We start from the raw sequence: 10,600 nt of genomic DNA on the forward strand, positions 1-10,600 counted from the left end.
AACATAGTTTCATACTTTCATCTATTCCACGCTGTTTGTCTACCGTTTGGACGCTTTTGTGTACAACAAAGGCTAGAAAGATTCACATCCCTTCGAAATTAATTAGGAAAATGACAAACATTCTTGTGAAAGAAAGTTGTTTCGTCCGGCCCATAGGTGCGTCTGGAGGAGGCATAATCTCCCGAAATTAGTTGGGGGATCATTTTCTTATGTATTTTCTTTCAAGTAATGTGACTAATGTTATGTTATTTCATTTTTTTTCAAACATCATTTTCTGTCAACTACTCTTAGGAGTACTTGCACATCAAGTCTAATGTTAGTGGGCCACTCCAGAGGAACGTAAAATTGTTGAGACAGTCTTCTGTTTTCTTGAGACTTGAAGCAACTACCAACTGTCTCTGTCAAAATCTTAGTCAGTGAGTCTTGTGTGGGCTGGACTGACAGGAACTGGTTAACTGAATGACGTTCTACAATAAACTAATTAGTACCAACAATACATTTAAAAACAAAAAACCCATTAGTTCATTGGATGTTATCATCTGTTTCTGCTTCTCAAATCTCAACATGAGCTGAGACTCGGCGCACAACAGTCTTCCACAAACTACATACATTCTTTCTTTAGTACAAACCAACTGTCACATTATAGTCAGATTCCGATTCATGCAATATTTACCTTAATTCGTTGTAGGTAAATAACAACCACACTAATTCGTCGCATCACACTTGGCTCTAAGAATAACTTGTCGACTATGGTTCTTGAGCCGAGGGCGAACAACAGTGGAGGTAAGTCTGTTCAGGTTGATTACATTGTGTATATACAAGAGATTAAGCCTTGGCCACCATCTCATTCTCTACGGTCCCTTCCTTCTGTGTATCTTCAATGGAAAATCATCAATCTGAGTTCTGGGTCTACCCGCTATGTTATTCCTTCCATTGGTCCTAGTGTTGGCGATGGAAAAATTAAATTTAACGAGTCCTTCAAGCTTCCTTCAATATTTTTGGATGGTGAGGATATTGACACAATTCAAAATAATTACTTGGAATTTAACTTATATGAACCTCAGAGGGACAAAACTGTGAAAGATAATCAGCCTCTGGGAACTGTCATAGTAGATTTGGCGAAGTATGGCGATCTTCGGAAAACTGTCACCATAAACAATCCAATCATTTTCAAGAGAGGCTTAAGGATAACTGCTCAGCCAGTTCTGCTTATTAAAATCCAGCCTATCAATAAACATGGTGCTTTCTCCTCATCTAGAATCAGCCTGCCGAAGGAAGCTTCTATTAACAAGGCTGGTGGAGAATCGGTAAATAAAGAATACATTGATAAAGATCTACCTTTACCCGTGATTATTTCGCCTGCGTCTGAAGCTACAGAGGATTCACCGCACCAAGAGGTATATGCTAACTTTATTTGATTTAGCTGCCCAACTAAGGAATATGTCTACGCGCTGTTGCCTTGGTTCTGTAATAAACTTTTTAGTTTTCTATTGCTAGTCGAATTCCCATGTTTCGTGGTCATTTTAAAATTTCTACTCTGTTATTCCCATCATCCGGTAAGCACAGGGTGATCCACAAGAACGGTACCTATGTGTGGTTTGAGGAGATCATATCATCATAGTGGTATATGGAGATTTAATAATCTGTAATGGTGGTCTAACAATCCATGCCTATTAAGATAGGAAAATATCAACAACTTCCACACTAAAGAAACCCAATGTGGTAATGCTGAATCCACTATTTTTTAGATTCTATCTATAACGGTAGTGAGCCAATGCAAAATTTTCGATCGTCACACAAAATATAGCATTACATCTTGAAAGAAGTTATTCGGATGATCAAATAATGACACCTATCACTTAGTCTTAATGTGTGCTGGTTGTGCCCATACTAAATTGTCAACTGAAATAAACCTAATGAATACTTTCTAGCTCCAATATTGAAGGTGCAATGGGGATCATAATCAGCTTTCATATTCACTTGCAGGATGCATCAGAACCAACAACGGTGAGCGCAGGAAGGGGTAATGGGATAGGATCTTTGCCTCAGGAACCAGAGCCTGAAAGATTGGAGGTGAAGCATGTGACTTCAGGTTACAAACTTCGTTATGAAAGTCCTTTTTCATCACCTATGGATATATAGTCTGTATTGTGTAGTAGCTAAAAAGGAGCATATTTCTTTTGTTAAGAACCATGAAGAAAGATTAACATCATTTAGCTCATAAGAAAAAGTAAGTCCTCAATTTTTCCCCCATTGTTGGTTTTGAAGGTACAGATGCAGATGTGATATCCAACAACAGCAGGAGAAGTTTGGACAGGGCTGATTTGGTTCGGCTGGTTCATGAAAAGATTGTCAAAGGCAGAAACAAGTTTAAAGAAAATGCTCAACAACTTGTAAAGGGTTTCAACACCAATTCTCTTGTAGCCAAACATGCAAGCTCAGAGCAAGATCCTCACGCAGGTGAGAAGACAGCCCTTGTGAAGCTCGATGACTCTGCTGTCATTCGAACAGAGGACAACAGAGCTTGGGATGAAAGCATTAATTGGCACGGAAAGGAAGTAAGAAGTTCTTTTATAGCGTCTGCTCCTATAGAGAGCAAAAATGGTGAGAGGTGGCATGAGAAAGGACAAGAAGAACAAAGCAGAAAGGAAAATGATTCTACAGAAGACAAGGGATCTGCTAAATTTTCACCAGATGCTACCCAAAAGTTCATAACATCTTCCAGTGCTACACTTCCGTGCTGTAATGAAGGAAGTATTGCAGCAAGTGGTACCTTCCCTAGGAAGAAACCGAGGCATCCAAAGTCTATTCAAACACGCTTGGACTCAGCTACAAGCAATGAGTCAACTAAAAACAGTCCATGCAATGAAGAAATAAAGGAAATTGATGTCTTGATTGACTTTTGTAGTGGTGCTAATACCTTCAGGAATTTTGAAAAGAAAGACACTCTAGTTGGTCGTAAAGATGTAAGAAATAGCTTCACCGATGGTAAAGCTCGAGAATTAGAGTGTAAAATAGAGAAACTTGAGAGAGAGCTAAGAGAAGCTGCTGCAGCTGAGGTCTCTCTTTACTCGATAGTCGCAGAGCATGGGAATTCGACAAATAGGGTTTATGCTCCAGCTCGACGCCTTTCCAGGTTATACTTACATGCTTGCAGAAATGGATCAGCAGCTAGCAGGGAGAGTGCTGCTAAAACTGCTGTTTCTGGATTAGTTTTGGTTGTGAAAGCATGTGCAACTGATGTCCCAAGGTTCGTATAAACTCACTCTTTGCTGTTTTTCTTCCTTGAAATTTTCATCAATACACCTCCCAGATTTTAAATTTGCGAGTTTGAATGCGGTCAAGACATCAAGTGTATCTAGACTCTTTCCTGCTTATAAGCGCGTCCCTCTACTTACGTTCAACCACATGGCTCTCATAAAGTTCAGCCGTGTCTACTGGCTTGAGCTTTTGCAGTACAAGGCGATGAAACTTTACAAACCAATATGTCTAGCTTAGATGTTCTCCAAACCTGTTTCTTTGTTATCATATCCCAATTGTTGCACATTTAATTCTCCGTGAACTCTTCCACTTCTCAGTCAGTTCATTGTTTGGACTGCTTTATTGAAAAACAGGTTAACTTTCTGGCTGTCAAATTCAGTTGTCTTACGAGCAAGCATCAGCAAAGCTGATGAGAAGTTGCAGCTACAAGCTCCCTCTACACCCTATATTGAAATCAATGAATCTGGGAAGCCAAACAAAAAGAGATCTTCATTAATGAAACAGAAGGTGTCTCCCCATAGAAAGAAGGGAAGGAATTTTGAGTTTACCAATGATTTTGACGACTGGGAGGATCCAAACACATTTACAAGTGCATTGGAAAGAATTGAAGCCTGGATATTCTCTCGAATAATTGAATCATTATGGTGGCAGGTAAGCAAGTCAAATCCTAGTGATTTCTTTTTGTTAGGTATCTCATATCATCTCTATCTGAACATACTGAATCCATTACAACTTGTATGTTTCGTGTTCTCTAGACTTTCACTCCACCTATGCAGTCTGCCTCTGGAATTTATAAGGCAAGAAAGAAGCAAAACCATGAAAGCAATCAATTGGGGGATCAAGAACGCGTAAATTTTTCCTTGGAACTTTGGAAGAAGGCGATTGAGGATGCATATGAAAAGTTGTGTCCAGTGCGAGCTGGAGGACATGACTGTGTCTGTTTGCCAGCACTGGGTAGATTGGTAAGAATATGTTGCTTAAATTTGGATTTATAACATGGTCATCCTACATGTTACACGCCGACTGTTGCCTGAACTTAAAATCTCCTGAGTTAGGTATTTGCCCAGTTGCTACTTGCTACAGAGTTGATCATTTTTTTGGTACATATCCTGCCTGTATTCTTGTATAATTCTGCAGGCGAGGTGCAGAATGCTTCAACATAATCTATACGCATTTAGGAAGGGTGCATTCCTCACTTTACTTGATTGTTAGATGTGCACGAACTTTCTACTAGTTCACTATCTTGATTTTCTAAGATCAATCACCTCGTTCACCTAGTCAATAACATGATTATTATCACTCTAAGTATATCAGTTTTTGCACTAAAATGCTCTTCTTTTTGCATACAGATTCTGGTTGAATGTGTGGGCAGATTAGATGTGGCTATGTTCAACGCTTTGCTTCGTGAATCAGCTGAGAAGCTTCCGACTGATCCTGTATCTGACCCAATTAGTAATTCCGCAGTCCTCCCAGTTTCAGCTGGCAAGTTTAGCTTTGGTACTGGTGCACAACTGAAAAAAGTTGTATGTAATCGATCATCTTCTTGTGTTATGCAAATTGTACTGACAGTTATTCCACCAGTCAATAGACCGTATGTTTACTGTCTTACATCACCAAAGTCCATTCACGCACGCGCATCACACCATCACACCATCACTCCTTCCTGTTTCCCAAGCCACTGAAACACATCTTCATCTCAGTTATGAACAAGCCAGCGTCCACTATCCTAAAGCTTGCATACAAATAACTTAACTTTCCATTTGATTGTTCTGTTTGATCTTATCACTGCAAATATTTGGCTCCAGATTGGCATTTGGTCTAGCAGTCTCACTGATCTCTTCGGCACACTCGACGGTAACTCCAAGGCAGATGCAAACAAGCTTATTAGTGATGACAAACAGCAAGTTGAGCCATCCTTTAAATTTCATCTTCTCAACGAGTTGAGTGATCTCTTGATGCTTCCAAAGGACATGCTCTTGAGTTACTCCTTCAGGAAAGAGGTTAATCACAAACCGTATGAACTTCATATTTTCTTGTTCAATCTTCTTCCTGACCAATTGTTTTATCATCTTTTCATTATTTTTGAAGGTCTGCCCTACATTTGCAGCAACGTTGATCAAGAGGGTTCTAAACAACTTTGTCCCAGACGAGTTTTGTCCATACCAAACTCCAGAGGCCGTGTTTAAGACGCTTGTTTCTGAGGTGACTTTCCTACTTATTTTTTGATAATGAGAGTCTCCTACTTCTGCTTCCTCTTTATACTTAAAAGTTAAAACTAGCTATTTCAATAAGAGATATGGTAATTCTCAACGCTTCCGGTAAGATTTTCTGAGCGTTCAGGTTCTTCATATTCATCCAGTTATGCGTTAATTATTTGGATGTTAACAGGAACTCGAGGACAAAGGAAAGGAATCCATCAGATACATCCAGCAAAATGCTATTCTTCCAGTGTATATGCCAATTTCAACTGCTTCAGTTGCAAGTATACTACAAGTTCAAAGTGATCTGGAGAGAAACAAATCCCTAGTACAACGAAAATCTAACAGTAGCGATGATGAGCTTGATGCAGTCGATTCACCTTTCAGCTCAATTATCCATAACAAATCTCATGTTTCTCGTTTCAGTAGGAAAGCAAGGGAAATAAGAAGAGGTGTCAATATTGTCAGATATGAACTCCTACGGGAGGTATGGATGGAGGAAGATTAGCGGATTCTCTTGTTAATGATCATCATTCGTAGTAGAAGAATAATGGGCGGAAGGCACCATGTATTGCTACTGAATCACGAGGGGTGTCGGTTTAACCATCTAATTAGAAATCTCATTTGGTTTGATAAAATTAGGGTGTACGATCAATCCAAAAACTAAATACTTGTAAGATTGTCCCAACCCAATTCTACTTTTGCTTTTAAGACTTTGGATTGGGCAGTTTCTTTTACTAGAAATTGCCCCTTAAAATACGAAAGCCAAACAGCTTATTTCAAATACACTGCAATATATATTAATATAATATAAATTCTTAACAGAACCACAGAAATGCACCAATCACTAAGCAAGTAAATTGATAAAGCACAAGACTCTGCTCCCTTCGGCTCTCAAAAGCTAATGTTATCCGCTTCTCTCAATCTCACCTGAACTACATCTTGGTATTGCACTGTTGCACATTCAAAATTGCAAAGCTAACAAAGAAAACAAAAACTTTAAACTCACCAGGAGATTCTAGCTACAGAATCCACATATCCCTGTGAGTTGCGCGTAATTGGTATACTACTATAAAGCCTAACCGATATGACTCTAGCAATTGGAGAAATTTAGAGCCTCCTGATCAAGCAGTCAGTTTCTTTGAAGAAGAGACTGCGTTCATGTGCTTGAGATGCAAAGCAGCCAAGAGCCCTTGCCAGGTTTCTCCAGGTCCGTTGGCCACTTGAAAATCAATAAGCTTGTTGTGTTGCCTGTAGTAATCTTCCAATGGCTTTTTCTGGAAAAATAATTAATACCATTAGATGTTTCCATCTCTTCTCGATTTCTTTCCAAGTTCAGAATAAACTAAAGAACATAGAGCAGATACAAAATAGGCACAAAATTATAGTCTTCGAAGAAACTATCCAAACAAGATCTTTTTCTAATTCATCACATTATACATATCATAGAAAAGGACGACGAGGTTGAGAGTGAATATGGTTATTTAGGCTCTGCCTGTTTGCGCGTAAATAGTTTCATGTAAACTTGAGCTGGAAGAGAATATTTAAATTAACAGTGTTGAAAGAAGTAGGTATTTCCGCTACAAAAAAATCTAACAACAAGGATGATAATCTATTGAAAATTTTGCTGCATTTTCAAAACTAATGAAGTTTTAACTGTATTTGCATCTTTTGGGAAGAAATTAGAGACACCCTCTAACACCTTGACGCATCCGTATTCAACTTCAAACCCGCCCTCTTTTGGCTCAAACTTACGTGGAAATATTTTACAGACAAAACAAGCACAGCATAAATACATAATGAAGTCACCAAGATCAAAATCTAAATACTTTATTGTAGCTTTGGCTATCAACGAAAGGCACGTAGAAGTAGAGATAGTGTACAACCATTTTGCTTGCCGTTCGTCAAATGAAACACTCTATTCCCAACAAATAAATATGCTAATAGCAAAAGAGTCCAGGTTTTACTTCTATTTCCATCTAGTGGGCGCACAACTCCTAATCAATCACATTGTTCTAATTTTCATAGACATCAAACTAGAATCTGTAAATAAGAACTTCTTTAGGCAGTAAGAAAAGGAATTGCATGGTTTAAAAGCCTCTTTCAATTTTCATTCCGGATGCATTTGCATCCAACGAGTTTTTGTGTGAACATTGTTATCGCTGTTTGTTACAATAGAAAGTCACTGAGCATACTATGCTCTGGATACTTTATTGTCATTATGCCTATCAAAAAGACATAGAATTGGACTTTCTCTACAAATTCTTGGCGTATTGTATGTCAAAGAATAAGTCCTAGTCTTAAGAAATACTTTTCCTGTTAGTAAGAGAGTCCAGATTTCGTTTTATTTCTAACTAGTTTGCAGAACTCCCTAATCAATGACATTTTCTAACTTTCAGAGACATCTAAAAAGAGTAGGTAACTGGCAGTAGCTGAATTCTTTAGCACGATAAGGTATTTCATTGTTCAAAAAGCCTCGTTCAATTTTCATTCAAGGATTTAGTTGCCCCCAATTTCCTGTATCTAAATGGCTCCAAGTAGAAGATCAAGATTGTGAAGTCGAAGGGGGAGCAGGGAGCATCTAAGATATATTCATACTCCATTCTTTCTTTCTTTTCTTTTTTGAATCATAAAAGCAAAGATATTTGTGCATCATTTTCAATCAATGAAAGGATATTACTAGCAAGAACACGAGGAATAAGAGAGGTACTATTCTAGATAACAAGTCAATTTCCAACCCAAGCATCAAGTGACCATGAGAAGACACATATCATGAATGACGTAGAAACAACAACTAAGTGTCTGAGTTGACAGTGAGCTGACCACTGCTTCTCAGTATAGTCTTTTTAATAGAAAATTCGTACACACTTTTCCACCTTCTAGATATTGCGGAATAGCGTTTCAATTCATTAACTCTCCACTAGCACTTGGATCTCATAGCCAATTTTTGCAAATGGCTATACTGCTACTAAATACTTTAAAAGCTGTATTTCCTACACTAGGACAACTTCCACATTTATAGTCCATATTATATGCCACTACTACAGGCCAAAAGCTAGATAGAGCAGTAGTAACGTGGTTACAAGCCAATGTATAGATCCAAGTCAAAGCCACATTTTGCAGCATTAAGCAAACATGCAAAGGAATTTAAAGCATATTATCTTACTTGAGGAGCCTATATAGTTGTACATTTCTTTTTCCCCATTTATATGAGGTCAATCAAGGCAGAGGTTTGAACCAAATAAAAGAAGTGGGAGCACTTGTACTGGTAAATTTTTTATTCCGTTAGCTTTTTCAGTTTATGAAGACAATACCAAGTTTACTGTCCATAGCAAACATTTGTAGCTTAGCACAGACTATCAAGAACAGTAAAAAAAAAATAGTGTTTACCTGCTCTGCATAGATCCGAAGCTTCTCCTTTTTTGCATCTTCTGCATTTAAAGATTCTAGTTGAGTTTGGTGCAATGGCCAATTGAGACCTGTAGGTCCTGATTTCCGCATGCTAAGAGAATCTTGACAGTAAGAACAGATGCTGCTTCCCAGATGTTTCTTCACTAAGCATTCCTCCGTGCATTTGAAATTGACAACTAAATCAATATCAGCAATTTCATCTAGGATCTCCTGCAACAAACCAAACAATAAAAAGAAAGATCCTTTAAGAAGTTTGAGAAACAATGAGTTGAACTTACAGCTTGCATTCGTGATCGAGGTATCCCATCTAGAATGAAGCCAGTTTCACCTCGAGAATACCCTTCTTCCAGCCTCTTTGACAACAGTCCAAATATGACATCCTCTTGAACAAGCTTTCCTTCATTAATTGCATGGGCAATCTGTATCAATGGGAAACTATACATTATATATATATTATTACCACCATACAATTGAAGAAAGTAGTAGTAATGTACCTGTTTGTAAAGAGAGGAACGAGGATTAAGTTCTTGACGAACAAGACTGCCCATAGAAATATGAGGAACTTGTAGAAGCTTTGATAATCTTTCAGCATACACATGTTTGTTTGCACTCGGGTTTCCTATAAACACCCACTGCACTCCTCTCCCTGACTCTGACTCATCAGCTTTCATGTGTTCACTACACTCATACTCATTTCCTTCATCTTCTTCTTCCGAATGATAATAATAATCATATTCCAAAGCTGCTGCAAAACATCGTCTCTGGTTTTGAACGAGTTGACTCATCAGAGATGGAATTCTGTGGCGGTATATTCCGGACATGTCGGCAGTTTACGAGAAAGAGGAAAAGAGGGTTTTTGGTTGGAGGAGAATTGAGGTTTTAGAGAATGGAAATTATTTTTACATACCGGTTTTGTCCCTTTAAAGAGAGGTTAATTACTAGTATTCATGTGTAGGGTTGTTTTTCTGGGTAGGGGTTTTAATGGAAGAAAATTTATAAATTACGAGTGTGCCATTTGGTGGCTTTACAGTTGATGAGTGTGGTGTCTTGTTTGCTGATTTTTATTTTGGGGGTCTGAATAACGAGTATTGGGGTGGTTTAGAGATGCGAGGAGGAGTTGAATGCCACTGTCCTTTTTTTGCGTGGTTTCCACACTTAAGTGAATGGTTTGGGATAGGGACACGTGGAAAGTCATTAAGTTTATCTTGGGATACTTGCGGGCTTAAAAAGTTGAGACAAGACCAACGGCCATTCACTTCAAATGGAGTAAACTCACCCCTATATTCAAGTGAGCGGAGCTAACGGTTTTGGGCCAGGTGGGGGGGGGTAGGTGGTCCAAAACTAGTTTTTTTTTCTGTTCTCAATTTCTCTCTCATTTTTTCTTCGCCCCTACTATCTTTTCTCTTTCACCCAACTCTCTCTCTCCCCGAGCTCTCAGCACACTTCCACCGCCATGCAAGATATCTTAGATATAATAAAAAAGCTTGGTGGTGGGTCAGGGGCTCCATTTACGGCTCTAACAAATTATGACATGACAGATCTAAAGTCTTATGGGATATGTGCAGTTTAAAATGTTAATTTGAAAAAGCACTTGATCATTGTTGATTTGGTAAACAATGGCTGCTTTGTGTGGGGCTGGGTTTTTATGGGGTTCTTCTGGGCTTAATTTGAAATAGTGTCGTGGACACGGACTATATACTAGTAAAAAATAAATTCCCACCCTAACCAAA

The 10,600-nt window shown here is 38.5% G+C and overlaps 2 protein-coding genes across 4 annotated transcripts; one reads left to right on the forward strand and one right to left on the reverse strand.

Moving 5' to 3' along the window:
* Positions 1–200: 200 nt before the first annotated feature.
* Positions 201–6,286, forward strand: LOC147486007 (uncharacterized). 3 transcript variants are annotated; one of them, XR_015201706.1, is made up of 9 exons: positions 201–1,397; positions 1,987–2,092; positions 2,269–3,250; positions 3,615–3,912; positions 4,017–4,223; positions 4,611–4,784; positions 5,067–5,261; positions 5,369–5,463; positions 5,650–6,286. XR_015201706.1 is itself a non-coding variant. In XM_086571939.1 (9 exons), exons 1-9 carry the CDS (start codon positions 750–752, stop codon positions 5,965–5,967), a joined length of 3,042 nt encoding a protein of 1,013 aa, XP_086428065.1. In that variant the 5' UTR covers positions 330–749; the 3' UTR covers positions 5,968–6,286. The 3 variants fall into 3 exon arrangements, 2 of the variants coding, with proteins under 2 accessions (XP_086428065.1, XP_086428067.1); XM_086571939.1 differs by having other exon boundaries at positions 330–1,397; positions 5,350–5,463; XM_086571941.1 differs by having other exon boundaries at positions 330–1,397; positions 2,275–3,250; positions 5,350–5,463.
* LOC147486008 (P-loop containing nucleoside triphosphate hydrolases superfamily protein) lies at positions 6,234–10,009 on the reverse strand. Its single transcript, XM_086571942.1, has 4 exons — positions 9,365–10,009; positions 9,149–9,289; positions 8,850–9,080; positions 6,234–6,736 (listed from the first exon to the last, which is right to left on the reverse strand). Exons 1-4 carry the CDS (start codon positions 9,689–9,691, stop codon positions 6,584–6,586), a joined length of 852 nt encoding a protein of 283 aa, XP_086428068.1. The 5' UTR covers positions 9,692–10,009; the 3' UTR covers positions 6,234–6,583.
* Positions 10,010–10,600: the final 591 nt, after the last annotated feature.

Source organism: Coptis chinensis, chromosome 7, assembly GCF_015680905.1.
Source record: "Coptis chinensis isolate HL-2020 chromosome 7, ASM1568090v1, whole genome shotgun sequence".
In the NCBI taxonomy this organism is placed as follows: Eukaryota; Viridiplantae; Streptophyta; class Magnoliopsida; order Ranunculales; family Ranunculaceae; genus Coptis; species Coptis chinensis.